The following is a 27,774-nucleotide window of genomic DNA, read 5'->3' on the forward strand; positions in this document are numbered from 1 at the left end:
TAAAGTTGCTGGCCAAGGTCAAGTATAGCCATGGAGGTCAAAGCAGAGGCAACTTGCAGCATCCTGGTTCCTTACCACAAAGTGAAAGTCCTTCCTGGCTAAAACTGGAATTTCTGGACCGTTGTCTCTCTTCTGACTAGCTTGTTAACTGTCCACCTGTGTTTGTATGGACACCAGAGGGTTTCGAGTCAGTCTAGCATATACAGTTGCTACTTTATATTGAAAATACTTTACTTATATTTCATATTTTTTCTGAGCCTGTTTACTTAATAGTTTGATTAATTTAAAGCTTCTCTTGAAAATCTTTACCTCATAAATATCACAGTCAGTGGTTCACACAGTGTGTTATAATTTTGTGATGACATTATGTCGCTGATTTCCTCCCCAGAGGTTGACTGTGGTGAGCCCCCCTCATTGCCCCATGCTGCTATGTTGTGGAATCAGAGCAGTAGGGTTGGTGCTCAGGTGCACTACCAGTGCCGTGCTGGATTTTATAATGCAGGGAAAGGCAATGTCTCACTGTGTACTGCTGGCGGTTACTGGGATCCCGTAGATATACTCTGCCAAGGTAACATATAAACTTTTTTTTTCTCTTTCTCTGGGGAAGTTACTGTTGACATACTGGATTATTTAGTGGCTTCTTTGACAAACCACCAGATGTCTCATCTGAAAACATGTGAATGATTCTTCACATTTCATCTTTGTCAATCTAATGTATATCTACATCTCTGCTAACTGACCCACCTCCAGCCCACATACTGGCTATTTACGTCAGCAACTCCACATCTACATCAGCTACTGCACATCTACACCAACTACTGCACATCTACATCAGATACTCTACATCAGAACCAGCTACTCTACATCTGCATCAGTTGATGTGTTGTTATTCTACTTGTACCGACATTTAACAGACATGATAATTTTGAATTATTTTGCATATAATTTATGTTTTCATCACATCTTTCAAGAAATCGATTAGTGAGCATTCAAGTGAAAAAGACGCTTTGCTGAGTCTTTGTCTGTAACAAAGCAAGTCCTTCATAAATACTACAGTCAGCCATTTATCAGGACTGTGTGTTATAATTCTGTGATGACATTATGTCGCTGATTTCCTCCCCAGAGGTTGACTGTGGTGAGCCCCCCTCATTTCCCCATGCTGCTATGTTGTGGAATCAGAGCAGCAGGGTTGGTGCTCAGGTGCACTACCAGTGCCGTGTTGGATTTTACAATGCGGGGAAAGGCAATGTCTCACTGTGTACTGCTGACGGTTACTGGGATCCCGTAGATATACTCTGCCAAGGTAACATATAAACTTATTTTTTCTCTTTCTCTGGGGAAGTTACTGTTGACATACTGGATTATTTAGTGGCTTTTTTGACAAACTACCAGATGTCTCAGCTGAAAAATATGAATGATGCTTCACATCATCTCGTTGTCAAGCTATTCTATATCTACATCAGTCTCTGCTAACTGACCCACCTCCAACCCACATACTGGCTATGTACATCATCTACTTCACATCTACATCAGCTACTGTACTGCTATTCCACTTAGACAAACATTTTTATTGACATTGTGACATTTAATTGTTCTTCCCACACGGTCAGTCATTTACCAGAACAATGCATCATAATTTTCTGATGACAATATGTCGCTGATTTCCGTGTTGGATTTTACAATGCGGGGAAAGGCAATGTCTCACTGTGTACTGCTGACGGTTACTGGGATCCCGTAGATATACTCTGCCAAGGTATCACATGAATATTTCTCTTGGGTGATGTTAGTATCCATACATCTATCTCAAATGACCCATATTCATTTCACCTATTCCACAGCCCTCATTTGACTACGCATGACTTCTGACTTCAGAGTCAGAAGTTGATAGTCTCATAGATGTATATTACTGCACAAGGCTGGTCAAAACGTAATACTGTGTGATGCACAAAACATACAGAAACAATCAACCTAAGAATAACATGTAACCATTGATGGTCAGTTACAAATCAGATAATGTCCCGGATATCTTGGCCTGACTTTGGTGAGTCCTCCACTGTCTCCCAGTGCTTTGTTATACCACCAGTATACCTGCATGGGTACTAAGGTTCATTACTAGTGCCATATGGGATTATATAACATTTGGAGAGGTTGTATTCCTCTTTGTAACTGCTAGAGGAACTGCTACTCTCTGTGCAGTTATGGTAGATAATCTGTTCACGTTAATGCGCCTAGTCATCTTTGTGAAGAATGTAATGAACACTTGTGTTGTGTAACATAAGCACAGGATCATGACTTAGGTGTGTCTGACTATGGGTCGCTAGCCTCCCAGTCAGACGATGCTCTACCTGATACCAAAAAATACCTTCAAGGAGTTCAGTCCCAGCAGACAATCCTGTCTCATCTATGGGAGGAGATGCACAATACAGAACTAGCTCCGTGAAACATTTGTCTCTATACCTGGCCGGGGTACAAAAATAACAGGCTTTACTAGGTGTAATGCTTGCTTAAATCTGGCAATTATGGCAACTTATGTTCCAAGTTCATTTTAAGTTTAGTAAGCACACACACATGTGCTTTGACTGACTTCCTGTTATTACAAGTTCCTGGGTTCCTGTTTTCATATTTCCAGCATGTCGCTCACCTGGCTAAGCCTCTGTGCCTGTGATCAAAAAGTCACCAGCTTGAGCCCAGCCTCGACAGAATAGTGATGTCTGTGGGCCCGTGAGCAGGGCCCTTAACCCCCAGCTCCATGGGCACCACTATGGGTGGCTGACCTTTGCTGCCAAGCTCGCTCTCGCCTACATATGTGTCTGTGTGTCATGAAGAGCAAGACAGGATAGGCAAAGAGAATTTATCCACAGGGATTAATGAAGTACCGTTATCTTATCTTAAATTTATGTAATTGTTGTGTATTTTTTGTGTATGGTGTAGAATGTGGGCTATTGTTACTCTCTAGCTTGCACTGTGTGTTGTTAGATATGTACAGGTACTTTACATTCTCCAGTGGATGCGTTATTACTTGTGCCATGTTTGTGTGCTTCTCACAGTTACACTAAGGAAGTAGCAGATCTGGCAAGCTTCCACAGAGCGGTACGATTCTTCATCTTTCCCTAATCCACTGTTTTTTTCCGGCCCCCAGCACTGTGTGGTCCTGCTCCCCAGTTGCTCCACGCTGTGGTGGAGTGGCAAAATGGCACAGTGGCGGTACATCGTTGTCAGGATGGATACCGCAGTAGGACAGGAAGCAACATATCTGTGTGTGACCATGCCCAGACCTGGCACGCTGCCACCCTCATCTGCAGGGGTACGTTCCTGTTCTGAGCACCAGCAGCTGTTGGTAACTCCTGCAGATACACTCATCCCACTGTCTCGCACTGCATGCCGGCACATTCCCTCCGATTGTCTCTGTCCGCAGCCACATAGCTCGCCTTGACACTCGATATTTGATGCTTTTCACTCCTTTAATTAAAGTCTGATGCTCTCTGTGTCCTTCTGCATGTTAAAGAGGTTAAGCCACCCATCAGTAAAGTGGAGGTGTTTAACGAGAGCTGCCTGCGGTGGAAGGCTGAGATGAATGGTGGAAACCAGGAACACTACACCGTGAGTCTGCAATACCAGTCCAGGCTTCTTACTGCATCTTAATGTTTGGTTTTGTTACAGTGATCAATCAATCAATATACTGTATTCACTCAATTAACTAATAGTATTAGATGTGTGGGCCTCCGATTTAAAAAATGTTACATTGTAAATGTATAGGGGACGGGATGGTGGTGCGGTGGTCAGTACTGTTGCCTCCCACCTCCGGGACCGTTTGACTGTCTACCATGGCACTATATGCGTGGAGTTTGCATGTTCTCCCTGTGTTGTTGTGGAGTTTCCTTCAGGTACTCTGGTCCCCCCTCCAACCCCCACACATACAGTCCAAAAACATGCTGAGGTTAATTGTAGTTACCAGATTGCCCATAGGTGTGCCTGTGTGAGTGAATGGTGTGTGAATGTGCCCTGTGATGGGTTGGCGCCCCATCCTGGGTTGTTCCCTTGCGCCTGTAGCCTCCAGGATAGGCTCCGGACCCCCTGTGAGTCTGAATAGGACAAGCGGTTACAGAAAATGGATGGACGTATATTTATTTCTTTACTAATGGCTTTATATGTTCTGGAATGTAAATCTCACTCTTTCAGACAAAGAAGCCAAATGCCATCCTCTAAGACTAAAATTTTGATGGCATGGTCAGGCATAGCAGTGTGCGCATAATACCAAGGTTGCTACTCCAAACCGGATGCCAAATCCCAATGCCAACACCACACTGGTGAACTTAATGATCTCAGAGTACTGAATCTTACATTTCAATATGCCAGTGGCAAGAGTTTCTTGCGGTCTTAATCTGTAGTCTTTCCCCTCGATCAGGTTCAGTTTGTGGGATCCAGGGCTTATCAGAAGGCATTCCAGGACAAACAGATGCTGGTCTTCAAATCAGGAGCTAACAGACCTGAACTCTGTATGAACCTGCTGCCAGGAACCAACTACTCCATAAACATCACAGCACAGACTGCAAATTTCTCACTCACCGTCTCCGCCAACACCAGTATACAAGGTATAGCGTGTGTTTTCATTTGAGATGTCCTTTGTTAGGCTCCTGAGCCCCTGTGACTCTGAATAGGACAAGTGGTTACAGAAAATGGATGGCTGGATGTCCTTTGTAAATGCGAATTAGGGTTAAACATACAGATTTAGCGTCAACAGAAGCACAGGGAAGTGAAAAAGGAACCGTTTAAGTTTCTTCCATTTTCTTACAGCTTCTATAACTTTCCCATTGGTCACATGCTCTGCTTGACCACATTTTTATAGAATCTTATGTAAAAGCTCTTTGTAACTCGATTTATCCTGTAATCCATATCACTCTGAGGTGTCTTGATAGAAGGTATACAAAGAATTACTGGCAGAAGAAATGAGGTTCTGGAGACTCAGATACGGCTCTCGGATTTTCATCGCCAGCAGATTAGAGTCGTCATCTTAGAAAAATGAGATGCTAATCTCTGGAACCAGATGATTGCAACACCAGGAAACCGAATCAGCAGCACATTTAACAGCCTCTCTGCCTAACTTGTTAGTCATCTCATTGACAGTATCAGTGTCGTCACTTGGACTATTTTTACCCCGACGTTTGGCATGATCTACTTTCCCATAATGGTGATTCACAGTGAGGAAGGAAATGCTAGTTTGACGCACAGCCAGTGTGACAGCTGCAGTCTAACAGTGTGTCTCTTGGGCACGTGTCTGGTAACATGATTTGGATTATTAGTATAGCTTGACTGGTATGCTGTATGCCTCTCAGATCTTTGGTTTTGTACCGATGTTGAGAACTGTAGGAACTCCCAGAATGCCACCAGCTAAACACTCATGTATCACTGTAGCTCCTCCAGTCCCTCATGTCACCTTCAGAGATGTAGAAGGTTCCTGTCCTACCCTTGGACTCCACAGGACCATCCACCCACAGGATGCAATTAGGTGGGTCACTTTCCCCCATAATTCCAGCATAATCATAAGTCTAATATTGTCAGTATATTACATTATTAATATTGACCGTAGATGTAATCATGCCCATATACTACACTAGCAGATCTAATGATGGGCTTAACCATTTCATTTTTGTTATGCGTGTAGGACTCTGCTATTAAATAAGTTTTTGGTACTTTCAGCAGCATAGCACCGCTTGTTGGTCTGTGAACTTTGAAAGTCTCTTTTTGGGTCTTTGAAGTGTGTACCAGGTTTTCGTGCTGCTGCTTGAGGGGAAGGTTGTGTTTGACTGCTCCTCTCCGCGCACTCCACACTTTTACGGCTGCCGGGAGCCGTGCCAGGAGTACATAACGGCAGAGGTCCAGCTGGCTGCAACTGGAAGAAAGCTTTTCTTCACTGTGGGGGACCAGCAGTGGTATGGGGGGTACTACAATGCCCCCCTGGAGAATGGCAAAGACTACTACATAATACTGCGTGCCGTCAGTCAGTGGGCAGGGGTAAGAATATCCTCAGGTTTCTTGGAATGGGATAAGCAGCACTGAATGGCTTCCTGACACTGGAAGGGCAGGACAGGAGCTCTGAATGGTCTGTTATGCTTCAGTGTGGGAACAACCCAACTCACAGAGCAACGTGAATTTTCTTATGTCGGAAAAAAATACCTATTAAAAAAATCAGAATATTTAATGTAGGCGATGAAACAAAAATCTTTTGCTATTTTTGTTTACTTTTGACCTCTAGGTCAGAAAGCAGTACTGTGTAATCTGGGCAAAAGTCAAGGGTAAGATTTTATCCTGCTACTTCCCTATTTGTGTGTGCAGTTTTCAAGGGAATTAGGTTATATAAATAGCATTTATCATGGTACTAATCATGCCAGCATGCTGAGTCTGGTGTATTCACTTAAACAGCCAAGACACTGAAGCATTAACTTGCAGTTTTTTTCTCTCAATTGCTTTAGCACATTTCATGAAACATACTTACATGCATAACATTCTGACGACTCTAACAGTATTTCTCAAAACAGCGCACATAGCACTGCATATAGCACTGCATATAGCACGAGAGTGCGGTTCAGCTGCAAAAGCCTGTGACTCATGTCACAAAAGCAAGTAATTCTATAAATGAATTAGCCAGTACCTCCAGAAAGGAGAGTATCTCCAGCACTATTAACAGAAAATTATACTAAATGAAATTAACTGTATAAGGAAATTTGCATACAGGTACCAAAACATTTGTACATTTGTGCGAAACAATGAGAGATGATGTTCTGCTGTGCCGGAGTGACATCATGGTGTGGGGATCACACTTATTTTGCAAAATGTTAACTATTTGAGAAATGTGTCAATGCAATAGAGAACTAATATTTTATGAAATTTTGTTACATATCTGTTCATCTTCCAATAACTAATAACTTATTGTATTATGGGCCCACAATGATATATTTAAAGAAGGAAAAAAAACAATGGGTCAGAGTCATGCCTCTTGAAGCTGAAGCAAATGTTTCACAATATTGGCCTAATCCATGTGACTGTTAAAAAAAATGGTTACTGTGAGTTATTTTACCTGCAGGTGCATCCTACATCATTGAATCAGTGACTCTCTTAACTGGGGGATCCATTGGATTGGTTGCATTCATAGTACTTCTGGGATATTCATATACCTGGTAAGCTGCATAATGCACACAAACACAATAGACATAGAATATCAAGTATCTTATCTTCTGATATTCATGTAAATAAAGGAAGTTGCATCACCTTCCTCTTAGAAGTGAACTGGACCATTGTTTGCAGAAACTAATTTTGGAATAGTCTAGTAATATTAGTCAACATTTTTGCCTGGTTACTTCATGTTGGCCAATATCTTACTTAACTTACACCCCAGATGTAGTGATGGGGGGGCGGTGTGTGGCTTAGTGGGTAAATCTGTACCTGTAATCAGAAGATTGCTAGTTCAAACCCAACCTCAGCACATCTGCAGGTCCTTGAGCAGGGTCCTTTAGCCCCCAGGTCTGTGTGCGCCACTATGGTGGCACCTACAAAGAGCAAGCTGGGGAAGGCATAAAGAGAATTTCCCCACAGGGATCAACAAACGTGTTCATTATATTTACTCTAAAATGCACCCCATTGCCAATTTCCAAATTCTAATCTTTAGTTTCCACATGAGTTCTGCAAATGGTATATCTTAGCCCTGCAAAAATGCTCATTAGTCTATTCTTAAATTGTAAATAGTCTGGGCTTGCCAATCAGGAAAGAAAGCAAAACATTTCCCAATGTGTTTATAAGAATAAACATGAACATTTCATATTTAGATTTCAATGGAAGTCTGTGTAAATAACCTGTTCAAATAAATGAGTACTGTTTATTTCCCTGCAGGTACTGTAAGAAGCAATAACAGAAGCTCACAGTTCCCTTTCCAGAGTCCAATGTGTATAGTCTTTAATCCTGGGATTGTAATGTGCCACAGCACAACAAATGCAGCAATTACATTTTGAGATTCTGAAGATTTTTTACATTGACTTGTATCCTTGTTTGTTATTGTTGTTTTCTAATAAATCTTAAATTCACTCAACTATATATACCCAAAGTTCTTCATGGATCATGACTCCACTTCATAGAACATTAACACTTGTAACACCTGTGCCCTTTACCAACCTGCAGCACATGGCGAAATAATGAAATGTTTCTAAAAAGTGAAATTGTTAACTTGGCAGCTCTCACACGATTGTGATTATGATTAAATGAGTAATTTGTATGGCATACATCCAGTAACCCCCAAATAACAGCATATTCTGCATCTGATAGGCAGAAGAATTTACACAAGCCCTATACATTATTTCTCAAATTGCAAGTCCTACTCTTGACCAGTGTGGATTACTTCCTTATGATGGGGGGATGAAATGGTACATGTGAAAAATAAGCCATTGGTCATATAGAATTAACCAACAGTCCCACCCACCCCCGTAAAAATTCTTGATGGTTCCCTTCTAAAAGGAGCCTGCAGTTCTGGTGTAATGGTGTACCCCTTCGTTTTATAATGATAATGGCACAAGCAGGTGGTTTCACTGTAGTGGATCAAAATGTGTTTTTAAGGGACCTGCTGCACGGTAGCCGTCTGTTTAGCGCTCTTTGCGGGGGCATCCCCATCATATATCAGTTGCTTTGGACAGGTGGAGATCAGCTTCCTTTATAACTCCTCTGCCTTTCTCTGGTCACCAAAATAATTGGGATTTCAGCTGCGACACAATGTAAAGATTTAGGTTTACCACTTATAATTTTGTATCATTGTAGCCCCACCGCCCACACACCCACACCCACACCCACACACACACACACACACACACACACACACACACACACACACACACACACACACACACACACTTTATGCTTCCTATTGGTGCTATTCCCTATATACAAACCACTTGTCACCACTGCAGCTCAGAGGTCGTCACGATCTCTTCATAGCTTACGGGTCGAGATTCTGACTGCATTAAGTTTGCATGTTCACAGAGTATTCCTCATATTCAGGGACAGGCTCTTCAGATACGCAGGTCATTAACTATACATTTTTAAAACTATTACGGTTAAGATAATTAAAGTCCAACTAAGACAAAACACCTGACAAAAATCAAAATGATTGGCAGCAACGAAAACTGAATGTTACGATGCGCTTTACGTTACACTTTAGCATCAAAACAACGGATTTATGCCTCCAGGAGACAGTGAGGATGTGCTCATGTAATTGAAGAATCCTTTTGTTATTTACATGAACCGATGAAACACATCATGTTAAAAGGTAAGAAACTACTTACATAAGAACTGTATATAAACAGTGAGGTTAATGCCCACTCATTGTAAATAAAAATCCAGTCTTGTTGCTATATCATGTACACAAAAAAAATAAAAAATCAAAAACACTAGGACCTTGAATGTATGCGAGGGCAAAACGCAATATGTTCATACATTTTACACACACACACACACACACACACACACACACACACACACACACACACACACACACACACACACACACACACACACACACACCTTTCAATCCTAACTGCTTCAAGAACTGTAATACATCTACAGGCTGTACATCTATGTCTAAAAAAGTATCAAATTATACAATGGGAAACATAAAATAAATACATAAATTAAAAAAATCTAAATAAAAAAAGGTCATTGACCTGTGATAACTCGTATCGTGGTTGGTTACTTCCACCCAATAACCACGTATCTAAGCACTGCTCGTTCTCCAGTGTCTTCTTAAGTCCTTTGGAATGACTGTTCTGGTATAAGTATTTCACATCTTCTTCTGAAATCCTAGGCCAAAATATTCATTATAATCTCTATTAACTCGTGTCTGAATATTCACATAACTGCTGCCCATTTCTCATCTGGCTAATACACACGCACATGCATGCACACAAGCGCGCGCTCACACACACACCTTATGATACCGTCTCTCTTCAATGGGTTAGAAAGTTCTCTCAATGGAATTCATGACTCACATAAGGGGGAAAAAGTAATATCTTTAAAAAAAAAAAAAAAAATAATAATAATAATAATAAAAAAGCCGGAGGGCCAAGTCTCTGACTGTCTCATTCTCATCCCTGGTCTCCACACTTTGCTGTTCAGTAGCTTCTTTCCTTTTTTTCGATTTATTTTTTTTTTTTGTGAAGCTGTACTCAGCTTCTGACAGTGTCACACATCCAGGATCTCTTCCGCGGTCCCTCCACAGTGCAAGCGATACCGGCCTGTCCTCCATCGCACAGTGGGGTCCCACAGGGCAGACAGGAAGATCTGGATGGCCATAGACTCCCTGATGAACCAGGCAACGGCATAATCCAGCTTAGAGAAGGAGAGCTGACCCCCCTGATGGAGGAGAGGGTGAGGGTTAGAATCAAATGGAAGGATTCAGGCCCATCCCTGAGGTTACCCATTTTGCATCAATAGCTAGTGTTTCATAATCCATCCTGCAACATCCATAACTTTGTTGTTTAGTTCTCTGACCATCCCAAGAAAATCAGGAGAGCTCAGCAGGCTTAAAAACTAGATGTTACTCAACAGTACAGTGGTGGCTTAATGTACGTCAGTGTTTACAGGCCAAGGCAGGACCGAGACCTACCTGGATGCCTTGCAGCTGGATGTAGTCTGCTATGAACCAGGCCAGGCAGTGGCACAGGAAGAAGACCATAACATCCCAGTGGAAGAGGTGATGCGCCGCCCAGCCGATGATGAGGCTTGCCACGAAGCACTCTGCGATGGGCTCGCAGATGGTTCCAGGGAGCATGTTAATCCGGAGCTTGGCCCACCTGTGAGAGTGAAACGGGGATAATCCACACGGTCCTGGGAAGGTTCCTACATGCTCATGACCTCGAAGTCTCACCTAATGATGAGTTACCTCAAATTGCCACAGTTATATCAAAAACTCCTGAATGGGTAAAAAACCACCTAATCAAGATATTGTTAAATCAAAATTTACAAAGAATGAAAAACACGGGAATTTAAAAGGTATTTTTTGGAAATGTCAATGAAATGTTTACAAAGTTGTGTGACAACAAAATCACTAATTGTGAAATTGAACAAGAATGTGAATTAATACAGGATATAGCTCAAAATGTTTTAATATTTTGACTTTAAACAATACGTTTTCATTCCATCACTGAACACACCCAGCGATTCATTTGTTTAATGATTTAATGGTTCGAGGCTCAGAAGTCAGAACCACGAACCAGCCCAGCTGTATACAAGCAAAGCCTGCAGCTGAAAAAGGGCACACTGGCAAGACTGGTGGCACTGGGGACAGACAGTGGTCTCAAAACAAACCTTATCATCCGTGACTGAAACTGTGTGATGGAGCAGGAACCCGAATTCTGCAGTGCCACCTGCGTTGCCATGGCAAATTTCCAGCCCCTGAGGGACAAAGAAGAACATTTACAGTATAATCGCAAATACATTTATGGGAATCATTTCTTGGACTTAATAGGCTTGCAATGATATGCTAATATTCCACAAGAGCCGGTCATGTAGAAAGATGTGGGCCGGAGTATCCATTAAAAACCACATTTTAAGAATAAAACACACGGAGAACCATGTGATGCTACAAGGAGGAAGGACTGCAATGTATATTCAGGAGCCGCCATATTACAATCTTTACTTAAGGGTCGTCGAATGGGCAAGATGACAGGAAGGGGTCATTAAAAACAAACAGCTGACAGGCTGCCAGACAGGTTTGAGGATGGAAGACGACAGAAAAGCAGAAAATCTGGAGCCCCACACACATCCTTAGGACCCAGACCACGATGAACCCCTGACTAACGAAGATTACTAGACAGACAAAAGCGATACCACCAAAAGGATTAAAAATAAAAACCATCATTTATGATCTATTAAAAGTAAGCGGCTCTAACTGGATATACACCATTAATTTCGAGTGACAGCACTATTTTTAACAGGAGCAAAAAAGCCTTCATAAATAATTAAGTGACTATACCAGCCTTCACCGAGCCCTTGTTTTTATTACAGCACAACATTTATGTCCACTTAGAATGGAGTATTAATATATAATCATATAGCTGTACTGCTTATAATGGGCTAAATCATAATGCTTAAATTCTCATTAAAAATCGGACATTAGCCAGACCGTGGGTACATGAGAAAGGGAAGTTCTGGCCCCATGACAGCCTCTGTTTTAGTTCCTAAAAATGGCAGTCTTCAGTAAGTATTTGTCTGTGAAATTTTGGTTCCTGCTCAGCTATTTAAGGGGTTATGATTTGTATATTGCGGTAATCAATGACAATCGTTTAATGTTTTTGCCATTCAGATGCAAATAAAGCAAACATACCTAACGATCATTTAGCAGCAGTTCTTAAGTTACTCATTCTTGCACCTGCCTGTTGTACTTCACAACTGCTGACAGCTATTTTCTATCCTCTGGGAACTGCTAATATAATGCTAGCTCATGCAACCCAGAACACCACCAACACCAACAAGCCCACCTGTCTGCGATGGCTTTGGCCATGAAGTAATCCTCAGCGATGTACTGGGCGAATGCGATGAGGCCACCAGCCTGGTCCAGAACATCCTTCCTCATGAGGCAGGACATTCCAGTCACACACTTGAAGCCCGTCACATTCGCGGAGATGTAGGAGCGGGGGTGGGATGTCCCAAAGTACACCTATGATGGAGAGAGCACTCATTTGCTCCGACTGCCCAAAGATCATTCAGACAATACAATAATAAATAATAATAGCAATAATATAGTATAATACAGAAACCCCATATTATGTATTATAACAAAATCATTTGTAGCTATAAAAAGGGGCCGTCAGAGCAGTGATGTCCTCATATACATGAGCATTATAAAAGCTTGCTTCTTACACACAGGATTCCCTGATTAGCTTCAAAGGAAAGGTCTGGGAACTGAAGCGGTGTGCTTATATCCGTACCCAGAAAATATCAGTCATTTTTTGGAGAACGGAAGAAATTCTTGTTAGTTTCCACTGTGCCACTGTTAACTTGCATATCTAATAACGTTAAACTGTTTTTTCCCCCAAATATACACTTACAACCCTGATAAATCTCTTTAAACATTTTTTGCAATGCCTAAGACTTTTGCATAGTACCGCAATATTTTTATTATTTTTATTTATTTTTTTTACAAATAAACACTTGCCATAAACACTGTTTGTTTTCGATATGAGGATATGTACACTGAACAGGTATGTGTCATCAACTACAAAGGTCCCATTTTCTTAGTATCTAGTGATCTACTGAGATGTTCCAGTGAAGAACTTTAATCTTTAAGCTAACAGAAAATCACAATCAAATCAACCCGATAAGTTGACATGCTAAACATTAAGCATAACAATGCTGCAATTATGTCGAATTCAAGATTCAAACATATTTGGAAGCAATTTAAATGGCTGCTCTGGAATCATGCCTGGCAATTTAACGATATGCACCCCCGCTTCTGCCCTAGAGTTGGCCCCTGAAAAACCCAGGGAAGGTAGTCAGAAATTAATCATCCAAGGCATTTATTATTTCACAATGGCCGCCTCCAACAATCCTGAGAGGAACCAATAACACAAGCAGAAACAGGGATATGGAGGGTGTTGCAATGCGCAAGCTACCAGAACAACTCCCCAAGCAGGACAAAGCATACATCTACGGAGAATACCTACTACCCTGGGTGAGGCATTGTGCAAGCTGCTTCATCACTCTAAAATGCAATACGTTACACAAAGTAGCTTTACAGGAAGCTGGACTAATGTAAGGAGTATGCATATTTTAATGACACATTCAACTTATGAGAACAATATTCTGAATGTATGACCATCAGCCTTATGATGCTATAAATGTCACTGCACATATTCAATAACTTAAATGTGCATACAATGCTCACGCACAGTCTTGGGAAGCTTGCTTAATTCTGTAAAAATGTTGCACATTTATTGGTTTCATAACAAACGTCCACTGAGAAGCAATGTGTAATATATCTGCACGTATTTTTCACGCAGACATTTTAGTGTCAGTTTTTTTTTTTTGACTGATTGAGTCATTCTATTCTTGCCATTTTGCTATTAATTACACTTAAAAGTTACTGGATCTCAAAGGACGGCTGAACAGCGACAATTTCTAACACTAATGACAAATCCACCATCGCTATGCAAACCACACCTACAATGACCAGTGCAGGGAAGAGCAGGATTTGAAATTTCATAGTAAGCTAGTTTACTAGATCATTTAAATGGCCATAAAACTCTTTTACAAAGTTACATATATATGTGTGTGTGTAATGAAACACAGCAGATTAACCAGGCAATAAGAGACATCTGAAAACCTGCACTGCTGTCTCATGAGGAAAAGAAACACTCACCTGCTCCAGGGTGGCAGCAAAGCCTTGCCTGTCGGCGACATACGGCAGGCCGTGAACAAGCCCCACCTTCTCCGTCATCTGACTGGCCATATCGGTGAGGGTGTCCTGCTTCACTGCAGAGAAACGGAGTATAAAGCAGGGAAGAGCATCACCAATGATTTTCTTTATAATCTGGTTCGACTTAAAACATGGTTGGTATTGCGAGTACCGATTCTAGTGGTGGTGGGGGGGGGGGGGCATCAATTCTCAAAATATTATGAGATTGAGATTGGAAGAATCATTATTTCAGTGTTGATCCGCACATCCATACTAAAAAGTTAAAATTGTACATGCACTATCAACTGTGGTTTGACTGCTAATAATTAGTCATTTGAGATTTAAAGAAATGACTGCTATATGTAAAAGAGGGGTCAAGTAATCTGTTACACAAATACACCCCCCCCCCCCCCCTTTTCGACAATATAATCTGGATGATTGTCGGCCACATACGGATGTGGAGGAAGATGTCCTCGTGACACTACTCACCACGTATTCCGCTGTCACAAATCCAGACAAGATCATACTTGGCCACCACATAGCCTGGCATTAAGTTGTTTATTTTGGGATTGATGCCAACTTTCTTTCCCCCTGTAATACAGACATTTTGTTATTAATGCCGCTTTGTTTGCGATCAGTGAGCCATCGCTTTAAAAAAAAAAAAAAAAAAAAAAACCTCTAGCAAGACAACTGTGAAAGGAAAGTGTCTTTAAAATGTGGCCCTTTTGATTATACACCAACATTCACAAAGAGTGAATAAAAAAATATGTCTTACCGACAAACAGCCTGGCATCCACATTGGGATATTTTCCAAGAAGTCTTTTACACACATTGATAGCAGGGTCATCATCATCTTGCACGCAAAGCAGAATTTCATACTGCCAAAAATAGAAAGTTGAAGTGAAATTTTAAAACAGACAGAGAGAATGACGCACTCTATTAAAACTAGCCCCAAAGAGACAGAACACTGGGCTATATAAAAAGATAAAAAAAAAATAATAATAAAATACTGATATTCATATCAAAAGGAGCAATTCACAAAGCATGCAGGTCTATTGTTTCACCTTCTATCATAAATTAAAACACATAGCTACTTGTACTGTACACAAAGATGGAATTCGAGGGTATACTGATGATGATGATGATGATGTTATCGGATCATGGTGAAGTGTGATAGTGACAAAAGGGTGTCAAACAGCAGCAATTAGGACTTCATTCCTGCATTCTGATGCTAGGTCTTTACTTGAAAACTAAACATTCCTGAGAGGCTTGATGAAGATAGGTACATACTGGTAGATAGGGGGAAAAACTAAAAATACACCCAGCCTTTCATGCAGGCATATACCAATTAAATATATACAGGGATACGTGCAAACCATAGTGGAGGAAAATTAAACATCTCAGATATTTAAACAATGTAAAAAATTTTAATGCATGTAAAAATACACTAAACAGCTGAAAGTAAATTTCAAATTTCTTCCAATACTAAACAAGATTTCAGTTTAAGGTATAATGCTTGAGCATCTGACTCGCACACAAAAATAGATTCCAACAAGGGAGACAAAAAATTAATTGAAGTGTAAAGATGTATCGGTCCATCATGATGAATCAATTAAGGCGGCATTGATCTGTAACGGCAGAACTTTTTGGGGAATACCCTCCTTAAAAGATGAAGATACTCTTACGTTCAGGTTGCATGTTCTCACATTCACACGCGGCAAGTAGGCGTGCAAAGTGGCAGTGCTGGTGCACAAAATTCTTAAACGTGGGACTGCAGGGGAAGGTTCACTAACGTTCAAAAAGGAAGCACTAACAAACGATGATCTTTGTACAATAGCTTTTGGGAAATCCCCCCCCCGTATTGTAACATAAACCACTCACTCAAAAAGCTAAGAATTTTTGCACTACAAAGCTTTTTGGAAATGCCTCTTTTGCAGTCCAAAAGAGATTCTTTTTGCCAGCTATAGTAACAATGGTTAACACTATCAGGTAGTTAATTAGCTAGCCAAGTAATGTTCGCTTCACATATGCATGATATATTGGTCAACATACTGGTATCAGCTTATACTCATTAAAAAAAATCAAGATATCAGCAAGGGTCCAATTTCACAATCTTAGTTGATATTGTCAGGTGATATTATCAATAATGAAAGTAAGCAGCACCAGAGCTAAAGACACAACTACTAAAATAATGAAGATGATTGTACTGGATGATCAGCAATTTTCCATAGTGGAGGATGAGGGATTGTGTCAACTCAAGCACTTAGACCACAACGCATTTCTAATAAATTATTCAATTTAGCCCGCAGACTGGACAACATTGTAGCCGTGCATAATTAAGTTCCTACAGTAATTTGGAAAATTTTCGGTAAGAATTAAAAAGAATCAACAATAATTAAAATCAGAATAATAATCAACTAATGGAACAGAAATAGAAACTGAAGATTTCCAATGCATTGAATCATTCCCTCAATGGCAATCAAATTGCCTCGTTTATGATGATCGTTAATACCAAACCAGCAACCGTGCTATATTCATGGTTGAAAGTAAATTGGTATTAATCGAGTAAAGAACCAAAAAAAAGGTAAAACATAAATAAAAGCATAAATAACTAAAATGCTGCAAACTGTTAGAACAATCTAATTAAGATGTTGAAATCACCTTGATGCCAACGACTTACACCCCTAAATACAGGGATGGGTTCCGAAACCTGGAATTAAACAGGCCCCAGGACTAAATTACAAAGACTGTAGTATCAACAAGCTCTGACGTTATCATTTCTGTTTTCAGAACTAAAGAAATTAAGGAAATAAGATTTCCTATTTATTATTGCTATATAAAAGTTCTCTTGCATATTTCATTTTTCCAGCTCAGTTTCTGATCGCATTTTCACTATTCTTAATCCAGAAGATCTCTCTCTTGCAGGCTTTGGGTGAGAAGAAGGGTACAGGGCAGCTCACTCGCTCTCACCTCCTCTCTCTCTCTCACACATAGCAATGTGCAGCACACACACAGAAACCTTGCTTTTACTGACAATGGCAGAGGGAACTAAACATTCAAAAGTGTGGTAAAATTTCACTAGACTCGACGCTGACAATGCTCGTTGCCACATGACCGAGAAGTCCTTTGCATATAAGGGTGGAAACACAAGCAATCTGTCGAAACATCACATGCATGTGGAGAAATGCACCATTTTCGACTGGATAGCTCATAGTTTATCTAGCTTTGCCCCAGTTAGGTCAGAAAAATGGAGCCCATGAATGGAGTTAACTAAATAACACAAACATGGATTAATGATCACAAGTAACCATTAGCCACCTAACTGTTATGGGTACGTTCATAAATTCACTTTGAAATTGTCTGAACATCATATGTTGCTCTGAAATTCACAGTATCAGTTTCAGATCACAGATGCAGTGATTTGGACAAACTAAGGTTATCACACAGTAAAATTACTGCCAAAAACAAAAGTTCTGCATTCAGTTTTTACTTAAGTGAACATTGTTTATTACATTTGTTTTAATTTCAACTACCACAAAATCAGTCAATAGTTCAAACTTATTCAAAACAATGTTGTTGCAGTTTGCCAATCAAGAATGTTAATTTATAAATAAAACGCAAGAGAAAATAAAGCAATATTAATTTTGTTCTTAATTTGTTTCTCTTTTTCTTAAATAAGTAGTACAGATAAGAGTACCATTAAATTACTGGGTGGATAATCAGTATCAGTAAGAGTAGTTGTACCTTTAAAATCTCAATGATACACATCCTTATCTAAAGGAAAGGCTTGCGTTTCATAATTTTTATGTAAAAATTAATTGGACTGTCAAAAAGCTACATTTTCTAAGTAACAAGCAATCCAAGGTTAAAACAACCGCATGACATACTAGAGGAACGGTATAAGAATGAGCACCAAAGAGGAACAGGACTGAAAGGGCTGTCAGGACCTCGCTAAATTCCCCGAGGATCCAAAAAAATGTGATCAAGCATAACTTGGCTTTAAATTCAGTTAGAGCTCTTCCTTCACTCTCATTAAGCCAAAAACACACAACTGACTAATTGGACTAAAACTAACACCTGCTCATTCAATTCTACAGCATCAATTTGAACACATAAATTGGAGGGCATTCCTAGCAAAGGCTACCTCAGACTCTCATAAAGACACTGTTCTATACATCTCCTCTGTACCCGATTAGGTCTATAGCAACAGTTGTGTTGAGAATGTCACCACCTATAAATAAGATTATTTCCAACACTTCCAGAAGCCCTGGATGAACAACGAGGTACATTTTCTGAGATGTAAATTTCAGATCTGGCAATGCATTCAGAATTAACTGGAAATGGGGCAATAAAAAGGCAATGCACAGCTACAAGCTATAGATTGAAGAAAACTTCACAACTCCAGGGACGCATGCTGCCATCAACGACTATTTTTCTATAGATTCATCTATCGACTATTTTATTTATTGGTCAAATCTAAGCAATTAATATTCCTCCAGAAAATCAACTTGACTGTTTAACTTTATTTTATTTTGACAACAAACTGTATGTCATTAAATGGCTTCAGAGAGATTTTCGGCACATACTCTGATGCCCAAAAGTTAACAATCTGTATCAGTTTGTTGGATCCTCTTTTAGGGGAGCACGCCACATGCAACACCTGTGACAAGCACTGAAGTCGCAGTGAAGAATGGGACAGATCAGCAGCCCTGCAATCTTTTAAAAGAGGAGATACTGTGGTTAAACAAGGTGATGTGGCAGTACTAGATTTTAAATAGAGTTCATTTTTATTTCAGCTTGCAAATTATTTTCTTTCATTTAGTGGCCATTTTCATTTGTTTTAGTTTACGATAATGACTCTGGTCCAAACAACCTGAACGGGCAAGAACACACAATGGCACCGTCAACAAAGCATAAACCCAAACTTTAACTTAAACATTTTCACAAACACATATTCAATGGAGATTCTAATATAGCATGCAGACAACTTTATGGCTTTAATAATGAATGTATGTAGCAGCTATAAGGACAGAAGATATTAAAAAGCTCTCCATTTAACGTTAATTTAACAAACATGAATAGACAGCACTTAGGGTGGTTCTGTCTACTCTGGCTGTCCATCATCCAGAATTGCACTGGTGCATTTTCCCTACAGGTGCTTGGGCATTGCACTAGCGTGGCCGTGGTACGTCAAACTTTACACAGTGTAAAACCACATTTTTTGTGATAATTGTGTGTGATAGTGTGACCACACATAATTACGTACTTAGATTTCCAGAAGGCCTTTGATATTGTCCCCCAAAAACAGCTCTTGCTTAAGCTCAAAGTTGCAGAGGTTTTAGGAACTGAAGCAGCCTGAATCGAAAACTGGTTAACAGACAGGAAGCAGCAAGTAGTTATTAGAGGCACAATGTCACAGTGGGACTGCGTTCATAGTGGGGTACCACAGGGTTCCACATAGTGGGGTACCACTGTTGTTCCTAATTTACATTAATGATATTGGCACCAATACATACAGTAAACTCGTTAAATTTGGAGCACAGAGGGTACAAAGGGATTTTGATTTAATTAGCGACTGGGCTGATAACTGGCAGATGAAATTTTACATAGATAAATGTAAGGTAATCCATGCACGGAGCAGAAATATAAAGTACAGATATTTTATGGGTTCCGCTGAAATAAAGGTAGCTGATTATGAGAAAGACCTCGGTGTATATGTTGATCCTTCCATATCCCACTCTCGCCAGTGTGGGGAAGCAATAAAAATGGCCAATAGGATGTTGGGTAACATCTCTAGGTGCGTGGAGTTTAAGTCAAGGGAGGTGATGCTACGATTATATAATTCCTTGGTAAAACCCTAACTAGAATATTGTGTGCAGGTTTGGTCATCAAACCTTTAAAAAGGACATTGCTGCCTTGGAAAACGTTCAACGTAGGGCTACAACGATGATTCCTGGTATTAGAGGAATGTTTTATGGTAAGAGGTTAGCTGAGCTGAATCTGTTTAACCTCAAGCAAAGGAGACTAAGGGGGGACATGATCCAGGTATATAAGATTCTAACAGGTCTGGATGCTGTTCAAATAAATGGCTACTTCAATATTAGTTTAAATACTAGAACTTGTGGCCATAGGTGGAAATGAACAGGAGAACATTTTAAACTGAATTTGAGGAACAACTTCTTTACACAGCATGCAGTTAGAGTATGGAATAGTCTTCCTGCTAGTGTAGCGCAAGCTAAAACCCTGGGTTCCTCTAAAACAGAGCTAGATAAGATTTTATCAACTCTAAGCTATTAGTTAAGTTCTCCCCAAAGAGCTTGATGGGCCGAATGGCCTCCTCTCATTTGTAAATTTCTTATGTTCTTACGTAGTGATATTAAAAAAATGTTATAATGAACTGAAGCGTTTTAGAAATTGTAAAGGTCATTTAAAAAAAAAAAAAAAAAAAGCTTTTTTTTTTTAATACTGATGTCGCCCTTTTTCTGTCATCGACTATGTTTACGAATCATGGCAGCCCTAGTGGCAGGGCGTTCAAGCAAATACAAAATACAAAAACACAAGTGCAGCTGTCTTTACAGCACTGCATCCCTCCCGAACAAGCTTACCCACTTCTACGCTCGCTTTGATATGGACAAAGAATCTGTTACAAAATCCATGCCCTCCCCAAACGACCAGCCCCTTACATTCTCCACCACCGGTGTGCAGGCCATACTAAGTAGTGTCAACACAAGGAAAGCTACTGGCCTGAACAGCATTCCTTGTTGTGTGCTCAGGGCTCGTACTGAACAGCTTCCTGGGGTCTTCACAAGCATATTCAATCTGTCTGTAGCCTAAGCAGTTGCCCCTACATGCCTCAAGACAACGATCGTTCCAGTACCTAAGCATTCCACTGCCACCATCCTAAATTGCTCATTGCACTTTGCGCAATGACGATGAAAAATCTGATCTCAAATCTAAAGTGAACCTGATTTCAAAGGAAAACATTAAATCCTTGTTTTGATATATTCCCATTAACTAAACTACTGCACAAGAATCTTTTCGTGTTCAATGATACCCCCATATCAGGATCAAGTCCATCAAAATTTTCCTAGAGAAATGCATATTTTCATCAAAAAGACCTTTAAATTATTTTTAAATAAAGCTTTTAAGTTTGTAATTAAATTCTTCAGATAATGGACAATTCTTGAATTAGCACCACTTTCCAGTGTATTAAAACCATGAAGTATCACTAGCAAATACTAAGCTTACAGCTAGAGGACCAACGAATAATCACAAGGCCAAATCATGAGACCAGCCATTTCATCAGATGCAATCACATTATTGTGATTAGTCGGCTGACTAAGCACTAAAGATGTCCAGCACCCGATCTAGCTCACATTTCATACTTGAAGCCTCATGCAATGATCAGCTGACATCCTGAGCTTCATTTTACTTCCATGTCTGGTAATCCTCATGATTAACCACAAAGCACTATTGTATGGGGTACTACCTTCCAGCGCTAACCACATGCGGAAACTGGTGTGCTACAGAAAGTCAGTAATAACCAAAATTCAGATCATAAGGCATTTTACATAAAGATAAAATTGAAACAGATCAGTCTTACAACAGACGCACAATCTGGCAGTTAGGAAACTATTAAAAAATAATAAAAAAACAACTTTGGATTCAAAGGACACTGAATGAGACAAAAACTGCTTTAGTTCTAGGAAAGCAGCTTTCAAAATTCTGATTTTGGCATTTCGGAATTGCTGCTTTGCAGTAACTGGAATTGTGGCAAACAATCCTAACTGTCCATGTTTTCTGCTAATATTATGACTGCACTTCTCCCACGAATTGATAATCTGCATTTTTCTGTAGATGTTTTCAGCAAACATATTTAATTCTGGTCCTGGTGGTCAACATATCAGTAGGTTTTCCAGATCTCATTATACTATTAAGACAACAGAAGGGGAGATAAACATGTTCAGTCTGGACAAATTCTTCAGTGAGGTGAGGTGGGTCAGTGCCTGCAAGAGCAGCCAGCTGAATACAACCCTTATAAGTCTAAAGAGAACAAAGAAGATACCTTGGGGTAGTCAAGTTCAAAGAAGGTCTCCAAGTTACTAAGTAGGTTGGGGTCCACACCCTTAAGGGGCTTTAGAAGAGACACTCCTGGAAGCTTGCTATATGGCTGTTTGTCTGGACTCTTCTTGTGGAGGTGAAGTCGACTGCAGGGAAACAAAAGAGGAAGATAGTATCAGATTACTGAAGGACTTATGCAAGGTGAGTATTTATCTCATAGACAAAGAATCCTGTTGGTCTCCAACCTTGACGTTTTTTACATGAATGTACACTTTTAATTACTTAAATATTCCCATTAATCCTTCTATCCAACCCAGTGGGCCACACACAGTCCCCCAGTAAGTCTCAATCAAACTTGACAAGCATATACTTTTACACTTTCAGTCAAACATTCATACACAAAATCTCTGGCAATGCTAAAGATGCGACACACATTTGATTTTGCAAGATAAAATACCATACTACATACAGTGTACTAAGTAGTTTAAGAACACACTGTCTTAATGGTGTAATACAGGTGTTCCGTCATCACCTTATGATAAGTCCTGGAAAATGTGACACTACAACCTAACGGCACACACCCAAAATTATGCAACACTATAGTGACAGTGCATGTCCCAGCAGGCATTACAAAACATCAATACACAATCACTCTCATGAGTAAGACATTCCAGAGCAACTAATTACACCGCATTTGTAATTGAGATAAAGCCAAGAACCTCTCGTTTAATTTATTACTTCGTTACCAGATTTCTAGCAATTCATACAGCTTGCTAATTAATTAAAGGCGATGTTTCCCATTAAAGGTATGGACTCGTGGGTTCCCATAACCACAGACTCACTAATGACTGCAAAAATTAACAAACTCCCGTGTCCCAGTGATTATTACCCTACATTAACATGGACGAATGCCGATATTAGATTTATTGCAGAGAAAAAGCGAAAGTAGCTGAAGTGAATCCGGCCGTAAACACTGATATAATGACAGAGAGCGAGCAGCACGGCCAGGGGCAAGATGGCTATTAATATGTCCTTATGGTGAAATGACTAGGCCGGGGCTATTAGTGTAACCGCCGACACGCAACTACAGCCGTATATCTCCCCCTTCGAATATGACACAGCGAGACACCGACTGCTGGCTACTTTCAAAAATGTACAGTTTTATATCATGCCAGACTCAGCAGCTCCCGAAAATGTCTGTACGGCGGCAATGGAGGAGAGCCCTGCGGCACAATGAGCCCCGCCAATGATGTCATGGCAGAATGCGACTAACGTTATCTATCTAACTAACTAGCTAGCTAGCTAGCTAACGAATTCCTCGTCGGGCATTCACGACCCACTGGATCTGCTTACAATAGCTCAACGTTTTCTGCCGCATCACATACAAGACTTTTTTTCTTGAAGCCATTTTATAACCGTTCATAACACTGATTAACTAGAAGATATTTATGGAAGGATCTACCACGGGTCGGTTCAAGACATAGCTAAAAAGCTGACTACCCAATAGAGAACAGATTACACAGTCGGCTAGGTAATTATTTCAATAAATGGAAACACATATGAACAGACGTGTATAATACTAAAATATTGCTAAATAAAGAAGAAACGACGTGTTACCCCCTGAGGTGGATGTATCTCGGTATAAACGTAAAGGGTAATACTTACACATAGATAATAGAGATCAAATGCATCAGCCAAAGAACAATAAACAGAATTAATCCAAATAAGGCAAGCCCTTGTAAAGCAAGCTCAAGCGGGGCCATGTCTAGCCCGTAATCTGTCTAAACCCCACTAAAAGTGCTCTGCCGAGCACCGGAGAGGCTACCAGCTACCTATACAAAGCAGGCAATCATGAGACACTGCGGAAAACTCAGGCTCGCGAACAGCGTATCTTGGGCGTTGCTTCCTTCTTCTTCGTCGCCACGTCCGTTTTCTCATCCGTTTCCCCACAAGTTTTTTTTTAATGGACACGACGCCTCCCTGCTGCCACCGTCTGGCTGGAGGTTGTATTTGCCTTCCAGAAGGTCCTCGAGGCTACGCTCTAAGCGTTTCAATATTGTTCCATCCGTCTATATATCTTCTATACCCACTTGTCGTGTGTTGGGTCCTAGAAGCCATTAGCACAAGGCTGGAAATAACCATGGTTGGGGTGCCATTCCATTGCAGAGCATGCACATTAACATCGATGACCAATTTGGTAACTCCAATTGATCTTTGCATGTTTTTTGGACTGTGGGACAAATCTAGAGAACTTGGAGAACAGCACATGAGGACACAGTGATAGCATACAAACGCCACACATGTAGAGCCACAGCAGAGACTGGAACACCGGTGTGAGGCAGCAGTGCTAACTACTGTGCCACCATGCTACCCCTTTGATGTTTTTGTCCCTGTTCTTATTATTATATAGTGGTAGTATATGCTTGAGTTTGCTGCTTTTATACTTTCTTCTCAGTGATTCACTTATGATTCCCACTGAGATCAATCCTTGCCCACCACAAATTTCCAAAGCAGCACCTGCCCTCACTATGCTCTGTCACAGGCATATTTGTTATTAGAACAAACATCAGTGCTCTGAACACAGACCTACTCTTTATCAGAAGTACCATCTGTTGGCTTTTACCAAAGGCTTCCTTGTATAAATTACCTCTGCTGGACAGATATTAATGGAAGATGGACACTACTTAAGCTAATCAATAGCACAGTGCCAATAAGACGGGCTGTTTCTCAATACTGGGAGGCTCCAAGATACTCGTTACAAGTTATGCTGGAGCAGGAGACTCTAAGGGTGCTTTGTCTATAAAATAAAGTTCATGCTTTCATCTGCAAACCGATTCTTTCTTTTTGACATCGTCATAATACATCATTTACTAATTGACAATGGCAATATCATTACAATTTTTGCCTGAAACTATACAGCAGTTGCAGACAATTGATCATAAAAGATTAAGCATTGTTGTCTTTCCTGAACCCTCTCCTAGTCAGCACTTGGCACACGGCAAGATTGAGCCCTTTAAATGATGACATGACAATGGTTTCAGTGTAATTTTTATAGCATGATAATGACTTAATTGTAATTTTAACCAAGATTAAAATACAACTACACCCAATGTAACTGCACTGCTGTACTACAAAATAACAAACAAGAGCAAGAAAATGTGAAATGGAGCTGGTCAGATTTGACGGTACAACTGTGACTTCATGGTGTCTTCCAGGCCAGTGCAAATAATAAGTGTGTATAACAACAAACAGCTGAGTCATGGGAGCTAGATGCAGGCCACAGTTCTCAGGCTGAGAGGTAGCAGTTTTCATAGGGGCCAAGGTCAAAAACGAATTCTGATTTCTGATCCTTTCAGGTCTGATCTGTAAAAACCTCATATAGAGAAACAACTCACTCTTTGTTGCCCCCTCATCAAATGGCATCCTAGGTGAACACCTATGTTACCTACTGTATAGGGTGGGTTGGCTCTGCTGCTACCTTTAATTGCCACTGACTTTAGAAGACTTAACAAAAGACAGTGGTTTATTTGATGTGGGATATTGCATAACTGAACCACTTTTAAATGACTGAGGAGACATTGTCAGTTTTAGAGACGAGCTTCTTGTTGATGCGTGTTCTGCCATTTTGCTGCTGAGTGTTTGTGCCCCAGAAAACAAGGCAATTTAAGAAAGTAGGTCCAGCGTGCTGTAAGTAGCCAGGCTAAAACAAATGGTGATTTTCATTTTACACATCATCCTAAACCAAAAACTCAAATTAATGAACAAAACTGAACTGTCAACCAGCTCTAGTTACAAGCAAGCAGCCAGCTACAGTACATTTCTCTTGCCAGTGATAACAGGTCTTTCACCATTGGCTAGTGCCAGTCCACAGTCTGAGAAACACTGGAGTAGAGGATTCCAGTACCCCTGCACAGTCACTCCCCCTTCTGCTGGATGATATAGAAAACCCAGTGCCTGTAACCCAGGCTACTGATCTGTTCCTGAAGCCCGGACCATGCCTCTGTCCCCTGAATCACTCAGGGATTCCACCCCATTTATCCTGCTGGCTAGATGTGTCTATGCTTCCTGCTTACGATCTTGTTTTTGACTGGAACAGAATAAAATGTATTTAGGACAGCATAACAATGATGTGTTAATGTAATAGGCCTAAATGAATTGCAATGACAAGAATGGAGATTTGCAACAAAAAAATCATTGTATCTATAAGCAAATAGATTGACTTCAGCCCATGGTTTGTGATCAGTCTTTAAGTGCCTCCAGCATGCTGATCTTAAACCGTCATAGAATATTTGACAGTATGCAGTTTAAGAATATAAAAATATATAAAATATAGAAATATATAAAACAGCAAGGACTTTTGTAATATCTAAGCCATTTAGTCTCTAATCACTAGTGGACTGAGGCAATTTGAAATTCCAGGTAAAAGCCCTGTTATAATCAGTAGTGTTTATAAACCTGAGGAGTTCCTTAAACTACAGCTAAGGTATAATTGGCAGACTCTTGAGGGTACAATCCCAGTGACAAGCAAAGGTGCAAGTTAGTAATTGGGAGGAGCCAATCCGCTACAGCAACAGCTACTCCCAGAGTATGGCAGTCATCAGAGTGTCCAGACCAATAATAGGTATACCCACCTACAGAGATCTGGCCACTCCCTGGTTTGTGTACCTCAGAGAGTGTTGTAAAAATGCGGAGTTCATGAAGCTCCTCCGACAGCAGAGGAAGATGGTCATCATGCTGGAGAGACAAGACGTTCCATGTGCCTACCCGGATGGGCAGCCTCACTCTGGGACACCAGCACTGATCCCCAACAGGCCTGACCCCATTGCCTCTCCGGTGGTTTACCGGCATGCATCATATGCAACTGAAAAAAAAAATTCAGTCACCTTAAATGAATAGAAATACCAAATTAGACCGCTACAGTAATTGATCCCTAAGGATATAGTTTTCAGGACATTATTAGAATTCATTTATTATTATTATTATTATTATCATTATTATTAATAATAACGACAATAACAACAATAATAATGATAATAATAATAACAATAATAATATTTCCATATTCTTTAAAACATTTGCTAAAAAATATTTTGACTTTACATATTACTGCAGCAGTCTATGACATATAGTATTTATGACTATAAATTACAAGCCTGGGTTTATGATGCAGGATAGTAACTACTGCCCTGCTTATCGTTTAAATTCTGTGAGTTAGCATATGGATTGCAGCACGGGATAGAGATATTTTCCTTAAGTAGACTGTAGCACGCATAGATTGCATG

At 40.3% G+C, this 27,774-nt stretch overlaps 2 protein-coding genes across 34 annotated transcripts in view; one reads left to right on the plus strand and one right to left on the minus strand.

Annotated features, from left to right (window-relative positions):
- The window catches only part of susd1 (sushi domain containing 1), a 24,001-nt gene extending 15,921 nt beyond the window's left edge, over positions 1-8,080 (plus strand). For 19 of the 33 annotated variants that reach the window (XM_048981089.1, XM_048981187.1, XM_048981082.1 and 16 more), the window contains 10 exons: positions 389-568; positions 1,124-1,303; positions 3,140-3,304; positions 3,506-3,600; positions 4,406-4,592; positions 5,413-5,506; positions 5,757-6,012; positions 6,254-6,293; positions 7,082-7,175; positions 7,885-8,080. In XM_048981089.1, the coding sequence (XP_048837046.1) occupies positions 389-568; positions 1,124-1,303; positions 3,140-3,304; positions 3,506-3,600; positions 4,406-4,592; positions 5,413-5,506; positions 5,757-6,012; positions 6,254-6,293; positions 7,082-7,175; positions 7,885-7,903 (1,310 nt within the window). In that variant the 3' untranslated portion in view covers positions 7,904-8,080. The remainder of the gene's footprint in view (positions 1-388; positions 569-1,123; positions 1,304-3,139; positions 3,305-3,505; positions 3,601-4,405; positions 4,593-5,412; positions 5,507-5,756; positions 6,013-6,253; positions 6,294-7,081; positions 7,176-7,884) is intronic. The other 14 variants (XM_048981114.1, XM_048981194.1, XM_048981274.1 and 11 more) reach the window with 6 other exon arrangements.
- Positions 7,922-24,402, minus strand: ugcg (UDP-glucose ceramide glucosyltransferase). Its single transcript, XM_048981352.1, has 9 exons — positions 24,158-24,402; positions 22,497-22,638; positions 15,207-15,309; positions 14,921-15,022; positions 14,396-14,508; positions 12,516-12,694; positions 11,344-11,430; positions 10,643-10,829; positions 7,922-10,389 (listed from the first exon to the last, which is right to left on the minus strand). The coding sequence occupies exons 1-9, from the start codon at positions 24,253-24,255 to the stop codon at positions 10,219-10,221; spliced, it is 1,182 nt and encodes a 393-aa protein (XP_048837309.1). The 5' UTR covers positions 24,256-24,402; the 3' UTR covers positions 7,922-10,218.
- Positions 24,403-27,774: the final 3,372 nt, after the last annotated feature.

The sequence above is a fragment of the Brienomyrus brachyistius genome, chromosome 2 (assembly GCF_023856365.1).
Source record: "Brienomyrus brachyistius isolate T26 chromosome 2, BBRACH_0.4, whole genome shotgun sequence".
In the NCBI taxonomy this organism is placed as follows: domain Eukaryota; kingdom Metazoa; phylum Chordata; class Actinopteri; order Osteoglossiformes; family Mormyridae; genus Brienomyrus; species Brienomyrus brachyistius.